Source organism: Toxotes jaculatrix, chromosome 17 (assembly GCF_017976425.1).
Source record: "Toxotes jaculatrix isolate fToxJac2 chromosome 17, fToxJac2.pri, whole genome shotgun sequence".
In the NCBI taxonomy this organism is placed as follows: Eukaryota; Metazoa; Chordata; class Actinopteri; family Toxotidae; genus Toxotes; species Toxotes jaculatrix.
In genome coordinates, this window is record NC_054410.1 from 19,038,040 (window position 1) to 19,058,208 (window position 20,169).

The 20,169-nt window shown below is 40.0% G+C and overlaps 1 protein-coding gene across 6 annotated transcripts in view; it reads left to right on the forward strand.

Annotated features, from left to right (window-relative positions):
• The window catches only part of LOC121197497 (CAP-Gly domain-containing linker protein 4-like), a 31,400-nt gene that overhangs the window by 1,075 nt on the left and 10,156 nt on the right, over positions 1-20,169 (forward strand). For 2 of the 6 annotated variants that reach the window (XM_041061134.1, XM_041061138.1), the window contains exons 2-10: positions 1,645-1,702; positions 2,618-2,764; positions 3,420-3,559; positions 4,158-4,251; positions 4,493-4,654; positions 6,301-6,419; positions 11,859-12,107; positions 16,531-16,666; positions 16,983-17,114. In XM_041061134.1, coding sequence (XP_040917068.1) covers positions 1,663-1,702; positions 2,618-2,764; positions 3,420-3,559; positions 4,158-4,251; positions 4,493-4,654; positions 6,301-6,419; positions 11,859-12,107; positions 16,531-16,666; positions 16,983-17,114 — 1,219 coding nt within the window. In that variant the 5' untranslated portion in view covers positions 1,645-1,662. Of the gene's footprint in view, positions 1-1,644; positions 1,703-2,592; positions 2,765-3,419; positions 3,560-4,157; positions 4,252-4,492; positions 4,655-6,300; positions 6,420-11,858; positions 12,108-16,530; positions 16,667-16,982; positions 17,115-20,169 lie in introns of all 6 variants that reach the window. The other 4 variants (XM_041061135.1, XM_041061137.1, XM_041061132.1 and 1 more) reach the window with 4 other exon arrangements.

Consider the following 20,169-nt stretch of genomic DNA (forward strand, 5'->3'; position numbering starts at 1 on the left):
TCAAATGAGCTTGACTTAATCTGCCACAGTCCTACAACAAACTGTTGTTGTTGTAATGATGAAATGTTCAACGTGCCATGTAATAAATTCACAGACACTCCAGGCAGCCAAAACATCTGGTTTGCATGTCTGGAATGAGTGGCCATTAAGCAGTGGGTGCCAAAATGTTCAGGGATATCAGTTTGAAATATGTCACAGTATAGCCTCTGCAGTAGCAGTGAGGATGGGAGCAGGATGACATCATTGGTCCGACAAACAAGGAGAGGCTTATTGTAAAAGTAGGCCATTGTCCCAAGTCGCACACTGCAAAGTCCTAATCTCTAGACAGCCAGTCAGTGACCTCAGAGAAGCATAGGGAATCTCTCGTCTCACTCTTCTCTGCAGGGTTAACAGCATGAATGTTGGTGTTGAAAGACTGACTGAAATGATGAATGAAAATTTATACTCTCTTTTTATCAGTTCAGCTTTTAGAAATAATGTAGATTATGTAGTGAGTGCCTGTTTTTTTTGTCAGAGCTTGGTGTGTGATATGTTTAGTTTTCTCTGATATCCTGCAGTTTTCCACTCTGTAAGGGGAACTGGAAAACACCGAGCCAGTGCATGTGCTGCTGTGGTGTGGAACGAATGCTTTTGATTAGCAACTCAGATAAAAGCTTCCAATGAGCCTAGCATGCATTTTAAATGACTGTATTTAAGCTGTTATGTGCAAAACTGGAATTGACCCTGGATTTCAAATGAAAAGGTCTGAGTTGCATTGTTTGTGTTGGTTTGTTTAGAATTCATGAGAAGTTCTACTGTTATCTATATCTCATACCACTAAAGCTAGCCCTCACATAGCAGCTTTACTTGAAAATAGATCATATAGCCTTACTCAAATCTAAAAAAAAAACTGTTTAGCAGAATAACAGTGTTTTGTTAGACTTTTATCCAAGCATGCAGCCAGATAGTCAAATAAAAATTGAGAAGCACAAATGGCCTTTTTCACAGGAGACATTTTGACATGTCACAGCAGGAAAAGCAGAGATGTAAATTATATAATTAATACTGGCTGAATTCCATTTAGCTTCTTCAGTGTCAGGGCCCTGGTATTGTTCATGCTGGCTCACTGTCACACTGCCAGGCCTTACTGGGACACTTGAATAGGACCTCTCTCCTCCAGGAGCTGGTAGGGAAGTAGTGTCTTGCCTATGGGTGGTTTGGCAGGATGGATGCTTGCTGTCAAGGCAGGTTGAACACTGGCCTTTGCGGTGAAGGATACTCGTCCCAGTCCCAGCCACCACTTTGCTGCCCTTTGATGCTATTTGTTTGCACTGTCACCCTACAACCACATTCTCTGCATTGTGGGCCTTAACGGTTGACTAGTCAGATGAAGTGGCAGTGGGGTCAGCAGTGCACACGGCTGGAAAGTGAGAGTGACAGTCCAGCTGGGGAGAGTCAGAAGTGAGAACACTGTCCCTTGAAAGTGTGCAGGCTCTAAATAGCTGCTGGACCTGGGAGTCAGGGGATCAACAGGGTATAATCAGAGGCAGGGGGTGTGTTATTGGAGATTGAAGAGGGGACATTCTGTGTGCTTGGGATTTATTTTAGGAAGCAGCTTGGTTAGATTTTCTGCTGGACCCTGTGTCTCTTGATTTTTTAACTTAGCTGGACTGGGAGGCTCTCATGGAGATCAACAAGAAAGAGGATAAAGGAGAAGATGACAGTGAGTGAGGGTGGGTCGGGAAGATTTTAGGATCAGTGTTGCCTTTCCAGGCTTAGGCCTGTGTGTGTGTGTGTGTGTTCTAGTTCAGCCTCTTAAGTTTTCTGTCCTTTCCCCCAGCTTCCAGTTTTCCTTTTACAGTCTCAGTATTTTATGATTAGGCTAGTAGTGAAGCATATGTCCACCTTAAACCTATCTTTGTTTTAAGGATTTATGTAGGAAAACTAAAACCATCACTCAAGCTTTGTTTTATGGCACTTGAAATTTACTTTGATTCTAATTCTGATTTTCTAAGTCTGTAACCCACAGGCCTGTGTATGAGATTATCTTGTTGGTTTGACAGCTTAGACGTGCCTTTACCTATAATCCTCGAGTATTTAGCTCTCTCTGAGCCATGCTGCATGGGCCAGTTATACCTGTGTGTATGGCACTCTCCTTTCTACTTAATTTTCTAGAGACCTCAAAATATTGTAGTATATACAGTATGAGAGTGTTGCAGTTCTTAGTGTCTTGCTTTTATACAACAGAATCAGAGAAGCTGTAAACACTGTAATATCAACTCATGAACTCACTGTGAAATCGTTAAATTTGTAAGAGAGAAGTAACGAGTCAGTTTTTCTGGACGTGTTCCACTTCTAATGGATATAAAAAATAAAAACTGAATAAGAATGTCATTCTCAAATAAACAATATTAAGGCTCTAGGTGTTATGATATTACACTGCATTTTTGTCCAATTAATATCACTTTGAGGTTTAATCAGATGCAGAGTAGCATACAGTACTATGTCCACTTTATTAGAAATAATGAGCAGCTCACTGTGTAGTCGTGTCTCCTCATAAAAGAAATGGAGTTCTCATTCCTTCGCTGAGATTAGACCTACTTGTATTCTCAGAATAGGACTTCTAATATTGTTCCAGCCACAGGCCCTGAGGGGGAGATGACAAAGGAGGATGTTTCAGATCCTGTCGAGGGGGACACCGTCCTGGGCTGCCACTCTACACTCTCTTCCCATCAGCGGCCAGTTATCCACCAGGTGGCCTCTGCACCCATGCCCAGTGACTATGGTGAGGATCTGCACACACGTACACATTGAGTAGATACACCCGAGGAGGTGTGTGACATTTCAGGCTAATTAACACTGCAGAACTGAATAGACTGTGAAAAGGCTGCATATCACACACTTTATGACTGGAATATGAAAAATGTTTCCACTGCATTTTTGATCATGTACTTGAAATAATGATCATGTGATGACAAATGAAAACTTTATCAGTGAATTTTGATTGTTGATCGTTTGATCACTGCAGCCCTTGTGAGACTAGTCAAGATTCAGGCAGTTATATAATCATGTCTAAAATAATGATGATCCTGGTGGGATGAAAAATCCTGAACCCTCACTCAGGAGTAAGTAGCAGGCCAGACCTGTTTTCAGCCTCATTTGGGTTCTCTAATGCTTCTTTTGGTACGTGGCATGCCATCTACTGTCAAATTTGATTTCATTTGCTTCTGCAAACACTGCAAGGGCATTTCCCAAGATTATTAATTTGACTGAACTGAAAGAGAAGTTAATATATGTTTTGCACATGCTCTCTTTGCATGCAAATGCAGGAGAAAAAGTAACATAAAGCTTTGGATTCCCAGTTCCACTAATCAGAGCGAATTCTGTTACAATGACCATGTTTCTCTGTTGTTCTTGTCCCTGTTACCATCTATCTCCAGAGTTTTCCTTCTTTGACCCCAGTGAGCTACAGTGCAGGGAAGTTCTTCTGGATCCCCGCACCACAATACCAGAGTTGTTTGCAGTCCTCAGGCAATGGGTACCCCAGGTTCAGAAGAACATCGACCTCATTGGCAACGAGGTGACACCATCTTGCATTTTTTTTTCACTATACATGTTCTCTGATTCTTTTTAATTAGATTGCCTTAGCGGAAACCCTTCTCTCTGTACTTCCATGCTTTTATTTGTCATAATTCACAACGAACTAATTGACTCATTAACAAGTCACTGCAAAAAATATGCTAAGAAATTTAAATTTCATTCATTATCACAGCCATTATATAATAATGGAAAACACCAGAGTACTTCAGAATAAAATAAAAGTGGTTGTTGGTGGAGGCCCTGCCAAACCACCCCCGAACCACCTCCACCCTGAGTTACACAAAGTAGCTGCAATGCAGTAAATTGTGCAGGGAAGCACTTATCTCAAGGGTAAAAGCTGCCGATTATTTTCTCACTTAATAACTGCTGCCCTTGAGAAATAAATGCCTTGTTTCAATGTCAGTTTGCACAACAGATCTGGTTCAGATGTAAAGGTGAGTAGAGTTATGAGAGGCCCAGCTTGCCTGTTGTTCATCAGATCAGTGTCCCCGAGCTTCACTTTATAGCCCATTATGTAATATTTCTGCACAGTGACACCGGGTCCTTAGTGGCACACTACATATCTTGTCTTTGCACAGATCCTAAAGAGAGGATGTGGAGTGAATGATCGAGATGGACTGACGGATATGAGCCTCCTGCACTACTGCTGCAAGGCTGGGGCCCCGGGCATCGGTTAGTATTGACAGGGGTGTTAAATAAACACTCAAGTGGACTGTAAGAGGCACACATCTACTGCCTTGTCTGTGTTTATCTTGCTACTCACACGACTGAACATAATCTTTTATGACTCGGTAAGCACTGCTGTTCATCAGTATTGCTCGTTAAACAGAGCTGACATACTGTCCGACGGTACGACACCACCCCCCACCCCTCCTCCAGACACACACAACTCTATCCCTCCTCTGTTCTCCAGGTGATGCAGACACAGCAGCCAGCTTTGCCCGCCAGCTCCTTGGTCTGGGGGCTGATCCTAACCTCCGCTCACGCTGGACTAACATGAGGGCCCTGCACTACGCTGCCTACTTCGACGTGCCCCAGCTTATCCGGGTGGTCTTACAGGCTTCCCAGCCTGGAGGTGAGAGCAGAGATGCGGAAGTCAGTATAGGGCAGACTCTTTTTCAAAAGCAAATGCTGTGGGGATTAAGGCCTCAGTAATTTATCTTTTTGCCAAAGTTGCCAGTTTATTGGATGCACCCTCAATAGCTATATTTAATAGCTACACTCAGTACAGTCCAATACAACACCCCTTTGATGCAGCCTTACTTTATGATGCTTACATACTCAGTTTTATGGTTTTTCTTGTAGAAGCATATATCAGAGATGTGGCTGTAGTTTGTAGTTTTTATGTCAGTGGAAGACTTGGGATATAGTTAAGTGTACTTACTGTCAACTCATTGTGTGCAGACAATAGTGTTGCAGTGTGGATAAACCTGGACAGTGGCAGCAGGAGTTTAATACAGATTGATTTCATTTTCATTCGAAACCAGTACAGAGTCAATTTCATAAAAATCACTAGTCAGCAGATGAAGCCATGTTGATGGTGCAGGAGCTAAGATGGAATGAGGAATAATAGGAAGAGCATTGTGCACTGCAGTCTGTATTGAAGATGGTCCCTGGCCTGAAGCCTGCCTCAGTAAATAAATATTGCACAGATAGGAGTGTGTGGATGCTTTTCCTTTCATTAAGTATGGACAAATTCCTGCACAGCTTTTTCGTATAGATTATGTTTTGGATGTTATGAGGCACAAAACTTGCATTTGGGCCAGTTTTATTTAAATAGTGTGCACATTTATGAATGACTGCCCCATTTCTAACAATATAACAGGTCTTCTTAGTAAGGTCAAATGATTCCTGTGTGATTATATGTAAGTGATTACTGGTTATGGTTATTCACTGAAAACATGAAATCTTAAATATACATGTGCATGCAAGTGCACACTTTAGATTTTTCCATAAATACAGAAAATAGGTCTTGCGGCTGAACAGGAACTGATGAAGTTGTGAATGAGTATTGTAGTAAACTGGTGAGATAGGGGAACATCACAGAGTGGTCACAGCATGAATATGCACGCAAAGTAGAGAAACAGAGTCCCTGTTCACTGCTATTGTGGACTATCCTTGGCCCTGATAATAGCTGCCAGATGCTGTGGCAGTGACTCAGAAATGGACCTGGGGCCTGTTCCCAGACACTAGTTTGTGGAGTTATCTGGATAAGTGATGTCTATTTACATCCGTCCATGTTCCACTTTTGAGAGGGTTCCAGGTTTACTCAGCACATTTAAAATAACTCTGTGAACTCAGTTAACCTGACTCTTGAAGGACCGGCCACCCGCCCACCACCCTTTTTCACTGTGTCAACTCCTTTAATGTTAATTTACCAAAGATATTGAGATTTTGGTCTTCAGAAAGTCCAACAATGCTGCTGTCATGGTGGTGCTTAAACCTCTTAGCACCCATAATCAATCTGGCAAGTCATGCTTTAAGTCTGTTCTCAACAATCTGTTCAAAAATGAAAGTGCAACGGAGCTGGTGTTGCACACACCTGGTACTGTAGCAGTACTTATAAAAAGAGCCAGATCCTTCCTTCTCAGTTTTTGTGTGCAGATGATGGTCAACAATGATTAATCTCAGTGTTTTAACTTGAGGCAGTTGTTAGAAAATAATGCAAGACAACATCACTAACAGTATAATGCCACTCTCTCCTGATTGACTTCTTTGTAGAGGTAGATGCCACCTGCAGTGACTTTGATTTTGGCACCGCCCTGCATATTGCTGCATCCAACCTGTGCACATCAGCTGTCAAATGTCTCTTGGAGCTGGGAGCCAACCCTGCTTTTAGAGTAAGTGACATTGTTGTATTACATTCACTCACACGCCAGCGGGCATTGTAGTTGTCATGCGAGTTTGACAAATTCTTTCATTAAACCATCCAGAAAGTTATTAAATTTAATCCCATGCTCTCGCAGTAGTTTCAGACTGCTTTTAGTCAGTTGGTATATTCAACAGAGATACTGACAAACCTAAATAATTTTTACAACAACATACTTAGAACAATCCTTTGTGAGATGAAAGAACATTTCTCCTGAAATCTCCTCACGTTACGAGTCTGCAGTGCTGCTGCACTGTGGGCTCACTGAACTTGTATGAAAGGTTCAGCTATCTTTGCCGCAGACGAGCATGCTCTTAAAAAAAAAAAAAACAGGGAGAATATCATGATCACACTGGATGTCTCCATATTTTTTTTCCTTTCTCAAATATGAAATAGTTTTTCTTGAGAAGTGCTATCAGTTGATTTCAGTAAAATGTGTTCAGGTTGCTTTGGTTTGTTTATCACTTGTGTTACACACAATCATGTCTAACAAGTTGATTATTTCTTCTTTGTCATTAAAACATTTCAATATATTTGTCTGTCCGTATCTATAAAATGGAACACAATACAGCACTTAGACCTCAGGCTGCTAATGATTATCTGTATTATTGATTATTCTCCTTTTTCTAATAAATTGATTTATTTAGTTTATATTGTGAACTGTTAGAAAACAGTGAAACTGTCCATCACAGTCTTCCGGAGCTCAAGGTGACATTGTGACTTTACTTTTTTTTTTTTTTATAGTTGTCTGTCCCCAAACCCAAAAGTATTCAGTTTATGATTTTTCAATTTTTAAAAGCAAATTCACACATTTGAGAAGCTGAAACCAGTGAATGTCTTTGTTAAAACAGTTTTCAATAAATCACTTACTAAATCTACTAAATCACCTTAAATAATGCAGTCAAACGCCACCACAAACTCCAGTCCTAAAAATGAAAAACCACCATATTTTTGTACCTACATCTCTCTGACAGTCTAAAAAAACCTAATCATTATAAAGTTCACAAACGTTGTTTGTTTCACAGCTAATAAACTGTCTTTTATTAGATTGTAGGTGTTGATACTGCCTCCACCCCCTGTATTTGCTCACAGATGTCGTCAGTCAGAACTTGGAAACACTGGAAACAGAAAATTCACTCCCACAATTTTCCCACCATTGAATTTATAATGCTTTTCCTCTGTCACGTAATCCTAGTTCTATTATTTACTGCAACACATAAATGCAGCGATTTGATGGAGACCTTTGCATTAGGAAGTCCTTTTAAAAAAAAAGAAAGAAAGAAAGAAAGAAATATAAGATTACAGTCTTTTAGCTGCTCTCTTTGGCCTCACATTTATTTGATTTCAGATATTCAGGATTTTTCTTTTTTTTGTACACATTTCCTGTTTGGCATTTTCTGACTCAGTTGGCAGATAACACCTAAAAAGGCAGTTGTTTGAATACAGATTTTTCAGACATGTTTTGAATATGTTTACCACTTGAACATTTCTCAGTGTTCAGTGCGTCTTCTCTGTGCCTTTCAGTTGTAGTCTTTTGGCGCTTTGACTGGGGGCTTTCTGAACATCCCCCGTCTGTCCTGACCACGCGTTCTGTTTAAAGTTTTTATCCATACAAGAACGTGCATGCTTTAATGTGCCATTATCACTTTTTTTATATATTCATTAATGCTGTTTGAGAACAGAAAAGGTGCTTGTTCTTTGTAAGCACTAATTTTTCCACTGGAGGTCACCAGAGCACTATGCACCATAATCAAGTAATTCCCTTGCTCAGTGATGGATGCAGAGGCTCTTTAGTTTTTAGTGTGTGAATGCAAAGCTTGGAGATCATGTAGATGCTGGCTGATATGAACCCGCTTGGCTTTCTTTTCTCTTTTCTCTTTTCTTTTTTCTTTTTTTTTTTTTTTAACCCTGTATTTAAAGATTTTCTAGGTTACCGACATGTTTGTTCCTTATCTTGCCCAGCAAAAGTTAAACACCATTGAGGGGAGATTACTTTCTGTCTGCTTTATTATTTAAGGTTTATCAAGTCTGTGCTGCTGCCAACTAGCTCCAGAGATAAGTTGCATCTGTTTCTGCAAAGTCCGATATGGTTGTTTCTTTTTTCCTCCTAGTAATCCTCTTCCTGTGACCCAACCCGTTTTAGATGACGTATACAAAGTGTCTCCAAATCATAACATTGATTATACTCATTTAATCATTATTTAAGGGAGTATAGTAGAAAACACGCAAAGAAAAACAACATTAACTTTATGCTGCCTAGAACATGTATAACCACAGTCTTTCTGAAGGTTAGTAAACAATGTAGTTTACGGCAAAAATATAAAAATAAGTGTGCTACATCAATATGAGCCACCCTTGTTAAGACAAGGTACCATTACTGGACATTGAGCTGTGGTGTGTTTGAATGTTCTACCTACCAAATTGTGTGATTTGCATTGGTGTCTGTTGATCATAAACATCAGAGCCAAGGCATTCTGTTTAAAATCACAACAAACCTTGGATATAAGCAGTGGAAATTTTTCTCAGGATGGAGAAATAAAACTGGTGTTGACCTTTCATGCTTCTGTTACCACATGTCTGACTGATTAATGGCTGTGGCAACTCATCATATTTCCCATCAGCAGCAAGTTGCTGTGGTGGATTGCTTACTAGATTGTTCCAGTCTCAGATTTGAAATGAGCCACTAGTGCAAGTCTGTTTGTCACAAGAAGAGATGATGGAGTTAAATCAACACCTTGCTAAAACAGTTTCAGTAAGAACTGAACATTATAACCTTCATGAATGTTGGCTTTCTTGTAGTATACTATTGTAATAAACAGCATTAGTTTTAGCTAAGTGTATCTATCAAAGTAGCTCCCATCAGCATACAACTCATGGAGGCTTTAGTTGCTGAGAACTCATGAGATGATCTAACTTTGGTTTTACTCACTTTAATTTTTCTATCAGTCATCAGTGCTTGGAAATATCCCCTGATAGTAGCTGCTTCTTGAGTCCACAGGTGCTCTTGAACAAAGACAGACTGAGCTTACAGCTTGGTATATATTTAAACATCACACAGAGATAAAAGGCATTTTGAGCTCCTACCCTACTGACTTCACTTTTACACTTTTAACTTTCAATAAATAGTAGTTCAGTTCAACACTACAGCCTCAAAATGGACCACAGAGTTTAATCTGCACCTCTTTGGCACAGCATTGACTGAACATTATAATTTTCACAGAGTTAGGCTTCATTGCAGGGCTCCTGTATTGTGCTGTGTTAAATTGAACACATGTTCATATTAACTGGTAATAGGTATAACCGTATGTCTTGCAGAATCATGCATGTCCTTCCTATGTGTTATTGCAGGATAGGTTTGGAAGTTTTTAGGTTTATCTTACATAATACTCACATGGTGTGTGTACACTGAGAGACGTTCTGGCATATGGCAAATGGTACATGGGATAGATTAAAATCTATATATCCTTTAACTACTAGAGTGGTTCAGTGTGAGACTTTGGCATCTTTTGGCATCAGCTTAGCATGTTCCCTCAAGTGCCTTGAGGGAACATGCTAAGTTGCATATTTCAATACACAAAAATATATTTGTGTATTGAAATATGCAATAAATATTATTAACATTTATTTCATGAAATACTGCTCCTTATTTTAACCATGACAGCAATGACAGGTGTAAAGCGCTAGGTGTTGGGTGCAGGTACTGTGTGGGCATTTCCAAACACGTCTGCTATTTTGGTTCCTGTTGGTGCATCAGTACAAAGTGCATAAAACTTGGTTGAAGTAGAATATAAGTCTGAGGGTGGGGTGATTAATAAATTCACTCTTAGCCAGTCATATCACTGCTGTCATTGCTTTGACAGCTGAGCCCCTCCCAGTGACCCACCTCAACAGCTCACCCAATGGAAATAACCTTCTCCAGGAAATCATCTTGTTGTGTGGATGGTGCAGAGCAGCACGACCTGAACACACACCACCTCATATCTGCAACCGGAGGCAGGTGGTGTGGGTTTTTATTTAAGCTGTGCAGTGATGATAAAAATAAATAATAAAAAGTGTTGATGGGGCCGTTTATACGGCCATACAAATCTGGTTTATTTCTACTCTCCCATGTCATAAATTCTCATATCATACTGTGAATGTGACACAACAGCATTCATGTTGTAGTTCAAGAAAAAACATGAAATGCTACTTTTGTTAAAAAGGAAGTTGGAAAAGAGGCAGTGACAGACAGGATTGATGAGCCGCTGTAATCTGACATCTCCCACAAAAACAGCAGAATACAGAATCATAACAGGGCCGTCTGATGCCTGGAATATTGTATGAGGTTTTGTCTGGTATCATTGTCACATCACTTAATGAAGGTAAATCAGTTCATAGTCATGTGTAATGGCACTGCGTTCTAGCGTGGCACTTCTGACTGCAGATTCATCAACATATGTGTCCTGCTGCCTTACGAAGGCAGCAGGAATTTAATAAACCGAAGGAGAAGCTTTTCATTTGGTATGAAGCAGCTGTGGACAACAGATACAGTAAGAATCACTCATGCTCACTAGAGATGAATGCACACTAATTAACAGACAATTTCCAGATGTACCTGCTTTAATTGCATTAATTGTTTTATGCAGATTTGAACGCCTCTGCTGGCTGGGGAGCGATTTAGTTAAAATGGTTTATTTACATTAAACATTATTCTGTCATTGCTGTCATTTGCTCTTGTTGATAAAATCAGAGTGACGCTGTGCCAGAGACAGACTCTCCATGCAAAGTCTGAGTCATCTTTTCCAACAAAACCAAGAACTCACACTGTGCTCCATCATTTGAATGAACCTCTCACCTCTATGTGCTTCTGCTCCCACCTGTGCACTGTGCAGTCTGCGCTTTGCACCAAACTACTACACGGATGCACAAAGTCAATTTCAAGGTCAGCAAACTACCAAACTGTTGGAGCGCTTCTTGAGCTAGTTATTGTGCTGCCACGAAAGTAGTGTCCACTCTCTCAAAAGACCGCAAACAAATGCTGACGCCTTGACTTTCTGAATCTCTCAACTCATTGGCTGTAGTTTCTTTGAGGCTCTTGACTAAACTTCCATGTTGTGTGCCTATTGATCAGCAGTTTTGAGGCACACTGATGGGGATTCTGTTTGAGAGCAGAGATGAGATTAAAGATTCTAACATCCTTGAATGATCACAGTGAACTTTTAGGCAAAGGAAGCAGAAAAAGTTTTACTTGTTGATGTCCGAGCAGTCTTTTGTCTGTGAGGCTGATGCTGCATTTGATTTTTATCAATATTGATCATTTATATTACATTTACTTGGCATGCTAGCAGATTAATAAAAAAAAAATCAACTCACTTCTTATTCATCAGTTCATTGTCGCTCTTCTGTGCTTTTTCCTTGTTCCCTCCCACAGAATGAAAAAGGACAGTGCCCGGCAGACGTGGTGCCTGACCCCCTCGACATGCCCTTGGAGATGGCAGATGCAGCCGCCGTGGCCAAAGAGCTGAGAACTTTGCTGAGACAGGCTTTACCCAGACCCAGCTCCCCTTTGCCCCTCACACTGCAAGCCCAGTCCCCTCCTGCCCTCTCTGATAAGGCCAGGATACAACTCGCCACCATGGGAATCCGTCTGGGTGACCGCGTGGTGATAGCTGGACAGAAGGTATGTAGAAGGTCACTATCAAAGGGCAGGAGCAATTAAAACTGTGTTCATTAATCCTTCAATTGCAGTATTTTCAGTCTTATTGAAAGAGTTCTCTGAAATATCCAAAACTAACTTTGGGACAGGAACTGTGTTGAACTCATTTCCAACTTAAATAATCCAGACCTTATAACTACAACTGATACCACACAAATTTATTTGTTGCCTTTTCTTATATTGTAAACCACAATAAATCACTAATGAAACAATTAGCTGATTCACCAAATGATGGGCTAAATGCTTCCATCATAATTCTTACTGTTGTAATTGTAATAATTATATTTTTTGCTTTATGCTATATATTTTATGCTTTGTATTTTCCATTAGTTTGGTTTTGTCTCTGACTTTTTTTTTTTTTTTTTTTCAAAATTAACTAGACATTTTCAACAGTTATCCTGTACCCCCGAAACTGCTATGTTTCCATTAACATATCCAGAGAGGTCTTATTTGATCAGTAATGTCAGTCTGTCAGTGAATAAGAGGCTAAAATTAATTATTTTTTTTACATTGATTTGCTTAATTTATTTAAAATTAAATTTATACAAGCAAATCAAGGCTGCTCAGTGAATCCTGTGTTCTATATTGATTAGTGTTTGAATAATGGACGAGCTCTACTATAAAATGTACTTTTCACTGAAAAAGGAACACTGGAAAAACGCATCTAATAAACAAGAATAGATGGGTCCATTTTATTATGGATATTTTTTCAGCTTTTTCTTCCCTATAGTAACTCTTTCTGTTAATAAGTTACGTTTTCTGGCGTAACATCCACCTGTTAATCACAATTAGTTAAACCATGTTACCCATTCACAAAATTAAGTAGAAAGCACCAGATTTCACCCATTCAGTTAATTTCTTACCTTGTTGTTTTCTTTTATTTTAATTTGTTTGCCACCTGAAATTTTCCCAAGGACGGTGTGAGAAGCTTAATGCTATTTCAGTCCACCCCTCTCTGTACAGGAGCCAGATGAGCTAGTATGACTCACTTGTACAGTGACAAAAATATGATCCCTTAACACTTTCTGAACCTACAAACACAGTCAGCTGTATTTGATAGAGCACCTGGTCAAGCTGGATGCACCCCAGCTGGGGACTGAACCTGAGTTATCCAAATGTTCACAAATGTTTTTATGTCTACGAAGACATAAAAGGAGGCAGAGCAGATGCACTAATGTACACACATCACAAATGCAGTTACTTGGCACTGAACAGCTTTTTATTTGCTTGCGTGCATTAAATGGTTGGAGCTGAATTCCTGCCATGTCCTTTACAGAGTCAGAAGAGTATACAGTGAAATTTTTTATTATTATTGATTGTATTGATGTATTTTACCCACACCCTCTAAGACAGCACATTAAGAGTGCACTGCAGAATGTACAAATGGTGTTACACTATAAACCTCATGCCTGCAGCTGCACCACATCAGTGCTGTGTATCCTAAATAAAGACAGAAGCTTTGGTGAATTTTTGTACAATTATTTCAGCCCTCAACGAAGAAAAAATAGTTCCCAGTTGCTAGGCAACACCCCTTTGGCATCCTTCCAGCATTCAGGGTTATGTCTAACAGTTCATTCTGGCATATCATCAGCATTTATCTGAACATGTTCAAGTTCAACCAGCTCCAACTGTGAGCCCATTAAATGTCTGGTGAAAATGTTAGAAGTTTTAAAATGCTCACACTCTTCCTCTCTGCCTGTGGGTCATCCTCTTCTCTGAGACGTATCTGTTCACTGAATCTCACACCATCCATGTTGTGCACAGCTTGCAGTGTGAACTAAGCTATGTTGGTTGAGTATTTAGCAGTGAAAATGTGTTATGTGTTAGAAAATTGATAAATCAAGTGTAAACAAACTGATACTTTGGTATGTAGCCACATACAGCACTGTAATTCTAAACATTTATTCAAAGTTCATTGACCTGGCACGGTGTAATTACACTGTATGTTTTAAAAATGTACCTTGAAGCGTGCAGCTTACTGTTCAGGCTGCATGAAATGTTGATCTACACTTATGTGTGTGCCTAATCACAGAGGTGCCTTTTGAGCTTTTGCTGCAGATACATTTTTTTTCCCATTAACGCAGTTTTCTTTTTTGTACATCAAACAAGCCCTTATTAGTAAACGTAGGCAGAAATTCATCCAACAACTATTTTATTTTATTTTTTTTTTACAAAGTTCCCTTATGTAATGCAAAGAAATACTTAAGTATAGCTGCTCAACCTAACCACCCAACTTCAGTGTGGTGGTGTAAGCCATGTGTAATCCTTTTGACGTGAAGCAGGCTTTGAAAGTGGTGGAGAGTTGGCCCCACAGGTCAAATAAAATTCACAGTTTTCTGACTATGTTCGTGGCATAGTTCAACTTTGACAATTTGCTGCTCAGTGCCCCTGCTCCAAAAATCAATGGAAACCTCAGAAATCTGTGCTTTTTCTCTGTACTTTGTGTTTAAATTTTACAACACCAACTTTTGTCCAATGACTGATGTGTGCCTTTAGTCATAAGTCTGGCTGCATGAGCCCTGTCCACACTGACTTTATCTAGAGATCCAACAAAGCGGGTGAAAGAGGCATCCACTGTTGTGCCATTGGTGCAAAATCACCTCTTCTGTGGCAGTCACTGGTGCTTCACCATCACAAATACTTGCTCAAATGCACATTGAATGTGTAGTTGACATTGTGCTACATGATTTCTGACTCTTAAATTCAAATATCAGTAGATTAATTATTTTGTGAATGTGCTCTTATTGCCACAAGTTAACCAAAAAATAAATCTGGTACAGCTACAGTACAGTGGTACTGTGGCACGCAGTGTTTTGGTTTTTCTTGATCCCTGTGGCATCAAAAAAAGATTTGTAATCGTTCTAGAGTAACTCCACTTTTATGACAGAGATCCTAACAAATGACTCTTATTAGATCAGGAAGTGCCTTTTCCGACTCTTAGGGCTGAAGAGTTTATTAAATTTGAATGGAGTCCTAAAATTGTTCAACTTTATTGAATTTAAGGCCATAAGAGCTGAAATGGTTGGTTTTATCCACCTTTTTATGCTTTTAAGAAAGTGTGAGTTTCGAAAGAACTTGAAAACAACTAATGAAGGGAGTCTTCCCTGGCTCAGGGATGCTTGTCTCAATTTGCTTCACCTGTCTGTCAAGGTAAACTCTGGCTTTACGGCTTTTAAGATTTGCCATGAAAGTACTGTGCATGTAGCTCGCAGACAAATCAGTGGCAGTCAGTGTGGTTAGAGGGAGAGCTGCTGATACACAAATGATGTGGCTGGTGTTAGTGCGTTAGTGGTAGAGGTGGCCTGTTACTTGTCATTAGTTTTGCATTAGCCAAACCGCGAAGACCTGCACAGCAGCTCACCGCACACAAGAAACGCTTCATGGTGGAAATAGTTGAGGACAAATTGAGAGCACCAAGCGTTAAAGCTACAGCTACAAAAACATCACATATACATCTACCTTTCATATTTCAAGCTCTAAGTAGCAGTACCCACTGGAATTTTAAAGAAGTGCAGTACATGTTTCACACATGTTGACCATCAGCATTTCTATCATGACCAACTCGTCCATGAAAGAACCATATTTATGAGTTAATGTAGTGTATGACACATCCATCTGGACTTAAAGCAATCAGTTTTTTATTATCCTCCACTTAACTTAGTCTGTGAGCCATCAGGAGCTTAGCATAGACCCAGGATGAATGCTTGTCCCAGCCATCTTTTCTGGATTTATACCTTCAGCTTTGTTCAGAGTTTGTTTCATTGATAACACACAGTAATGTCAGCTAATCAACTGAAACCCACTGCCCACCATCACTAGTCCCTTTCTCTGCCATGTAATCAGACCCTTAAAATCCTCATACACCCTGGTAATTGTTTTGTTTCGTGTGGCTGTACTCTGTGTTGTGTCCTTCTCTGTGGCCAGCCACACTGCATGCACACATGCACATGTACAGTAGATACATGAAGATAAGGAAATACTGACTGTAGCCCAGTCTAACATGTGCTCTGAAAGAATGAGCCATTAATAGATTTTCGTGCTACACTGAGAACAGAATTGCAATGTGCCAAGAAGAGACTGGCTAATCAAAAACTCTCATCTTCCCTGCGCTTTCTGGCACAGTCTAATGCTTTGATCTCTAGTTTCATTTTAATTGTTTGTCTCTTCTGCTGTTTTGGCAAACAGACACATCAAGATGTTGTTGTGTTTCTGATAGGGGTTCAGCCCTTGACATGATGCGTAACTTTTCTAATGAAGATATAATGGTTCCACACTCTGCTCAGTGCGTTGGCCAGTTCTTTTGCTGCACGCGTTGATTTTGTGTGAATTTCTTTTGCAAACTTTGTTTTTATTTGTTTGAACTTTGTACGCATTTGTGTGCACACAGGTTGGAACTCTACGATTCTGCGGCAGCACCGAGTTCTCTGGTGGACTCTGGGCTGGAGTGGAGCTGGACAAACCAGAGGGGAAGAACGATGGCTCAGTAGCAGGGGTTCACTATTTCACCTGTCGAATCAAACATGGTAGGTCATGCCCCAGTCTAGAAGCACTTCAAGATCAAACTCATCGATTGACCCAACAACTCCATAAATTACTGCTGCCATTATTGACTTTGAAGGACTTAATTGGTCCGGTCAAAGTTTCTGTAGTATATTATCCAACACCACGGAATTAGATTTGTTCTTTTTCTAGTTGTCAGTAAATTTTATGTTGTCTGGTTAGCATAATGTTTTATCTATCTGTCTTACTATAAATCTGTACAGTACATGTTAAATCACACAGTCGCCTGCCTTTTATTGTTAAATCCTTTTTCTCATGCTTTTTTTTTTTTCTCCACAGGAATTTTTGCTCCGCTCTCCAAGATTAGCAAACCTTTGGAAAGACATAAAACCAGCACAACAAAGACATCTACACCCATACGCCCCCCTCGTCGCATTGACCTGTCCCGCGTCACCTCCAAGATAAATACAGGTAAAGTGGCATACAGGTCCTAACACTTCTGAGCATTATTGTTTAATCAGAATATTTGGTGTTCCGACTATTATTTGGTGAAAAGGTTGCATCTGACGCATCACAAAGAATTGCAACAACTGTTGAGAGCGCTATCGCTGGTTGAACACTGCTCCGTTTAGCTCTACTCTCATGATTCAAGCTGCGTTCAGGTCCTATCAGATTCACTGAACATTGAAGGTCAGCATGAGGCTCACAAGCCTCTGTAAGAATATGGAATAATGGGTTTTCCTGAGGAGCTCTGGAACAAATTACTTTAAATAAAAAAAAAAAAAGACTTAAAGTGATCAATTCATAACACAACCTACAAAGGCGAGGTTAGATTGAATATCCTGCAGGGGCCTGAGGGCAAAGAAATGTGTGAACTTTTGTGAGCACAGGTGAAAAAGATGTCACAGGGGGGTGTTTCCTCATGTCACAGGTAATCTCATGTACAGTCCCCTGGAGGAGAACACTTAGATACATTATTAGAGACCACAGATTGTTTAAAAAACCCCTAAAAACTAAGAACTGTACCAGCCTTGTAGAAACGAGACATTTTGAAGTGACAACATTGTTCACATAAATGGCTTCCTAATATTGCCTGTTGGTCAAAGAAATTATTCAAGTGCACTCACTTGAGGAGCTTTGGGACATAAGCTTAGAGCACCAGCATCAATAGAAACAGTAACTGAGGATGATGTACTGATAATAAGAGAAAAGTTGGTTGTTGGTGGTGAGAGTCAAACATTCTTTACTAACTGAATTACAATACTGTCCACTGTGATATTCAGGTGATCATAGACCCACTCTTTATCTGTTTGGGGTAATCATAACAGTTGTTTTCTCCAATACTATTGATCTGACATATAAATAGCAAGTCAAACATGCATGGACTATGTAACTCTTATCAATATGTAAACATATTAACACTAGATCAAGTCTAGTACATCTGTTGATGTGTGCTTGTTATTTTAAAAAACCTCTGTAAAAAAAATAAAAAATAAAATGCTGTATTAACAGTGCTTGTTGGGGGAATACACTCATTCTAGATACCAAAATGGATGCCTGTGCTGACAGTTTTCATGCTGACACAGTGTGCTTTTAGCCTACAATGGAGGAACTGAGTCAATCCGCTGTGTCCAGATGAGGCCATCAGCTGAGTCACGACTCCAGCTGATGGCCTCTTTTGTGCCAAAAAGAGGCTTTTTCAACTTTCCTAGCCTGTATGAGCCATGACACTGCATGGCAGGATTTATTGCATCTGGGCTTTCATATTAATCTTCTTCAAATGCTTTGAAAAGTGGATTCTGAACCAGAGCCAAAGGACAATGCATAAATTAGACTGCTGACAAGACCTTGCTCTGACAGTCCTTGGATGTCCACATCCTCAACTCCCGACTAATGTCGTCTCATAATATAGTCCAGTCACCTCAGAACATTGTGGAAACCTTGCCTTGGTAGGTTTTTGCAGTTCTTGTGCCCTCTTGGGTTTATAGCTGTGTTGTGGTGATGTAATATTCAGAGGTTGTGAAGGCCAATTGATCTGGACGTGACTGGAATAGCGGACCTCACAGTGGCCTATGGAATTTGGTGATTGATAGTCCAATTAAGCAGGGTTTAATAACTAGGGCATAGACAGGCTGAATAGCCTGGCAGCCATTCATCACAAGGTGTGTGTGTGTGAGTGTTTATGTGTGGCAAGCATTGCGTGTGAGGGCATGTGTGTTGGCACCTCCATACAACCCAGGAAGCAGACTAATTTATTACTATTTGTCAGGCATTTACAGCCCAGACTCTGAGAGCCACCTGTGTTTTAGCTTCCCCTCGGATCGGCAGCGTAGACAGCTCACTGTCTATAGTGTCTATAGATTGGATGGGTCATTGTGGCACTGTCTCGTCTTGCTAACCAGGAGAGACAGACACAGCAGAATGCAAGGCTGGACCCTATTAGAGTGTGTCAACTGTAGCTTAGGCCTCAAAGGGCGGTGGGAACACAGACAACGCTCACAAAGCAGCACAGCTTGATTCATAAAGCCTCAGTCTGTGCTGCAGTCTGTCACTTGAAGTGAGCGTCAGTATGTGGAAGGGATAGATGGAGCTAGGAGGTCCCTGTGAGCTAAAGGTCAAGTGACAAGAAATGTTTGGTATTCTGAGTTGGAATGTAGTCTCCTCTGTGGAGTTCAAAGGAAAGACACAGCTCTGCCTCTGAGGGGAACGTTTCCCAGCTGCCTCTAAATGTGAACTGAAATGGCAATCAATAAATACCAAGATGATTTGAGAATTTTCTAACGCCTTCTCATATCGGCATATAAAGTTTAATCTAAGGTGACATATTAATGAGTTCAACGTGATATGAGACATTTTATGTGACAAATTTATGTATGAATTGAACCCAGATTAGAGATGATTAATGTTTCCATAATGTGTTTAGAAACATGGATGTTGATTTTATTGCCCATTAAAGAGCTGACTCTAAAAGCCTTTTGTCAGTTTAATTGCACATTTTATTCAAGTCAACAAACAATATATTAAGCTTACTTAAGCTACTTAAGTTTTGCTTTTTAGAAACTATTTAAAGAACAAAATTCTGTTTGCTTCTGCATGAAATGTTATTTCTCATTGTGTGCTTTTTGAGTTGGCACCGTGGTTCCTTTAGACGTTTTTTTTTTTCTTTTGAATTTACTGTCATTGTGGCTTTTGTGTGGGTGTAACTGCTTGTCTCAGCATATTTAAGTGTTTTTATTGTGCTGGAGTAAAACAGACAGCCTTAGTTCAATCAAGAAAAAAATGCCTTTGAGTAATTCTTGTATCATCGCTGCTCAACACTGTCATGCTGTCCTTTATTTGCATTTCTTCACTCTCCTGCTCTTCTGTTTTATCTTTTCAGTGTAGCTTTTCTGTGTCTGCTTTTATTTCTGCCTGTCTTGGAGTGCTGCACTGTGTCTTCTTAGTTCCCTCGTTTGTAATTCTCTTTATTTCTCCAAACTTAATGAACTATCTAAACTGTATTTCCTCATATGAGATTCACATTTGG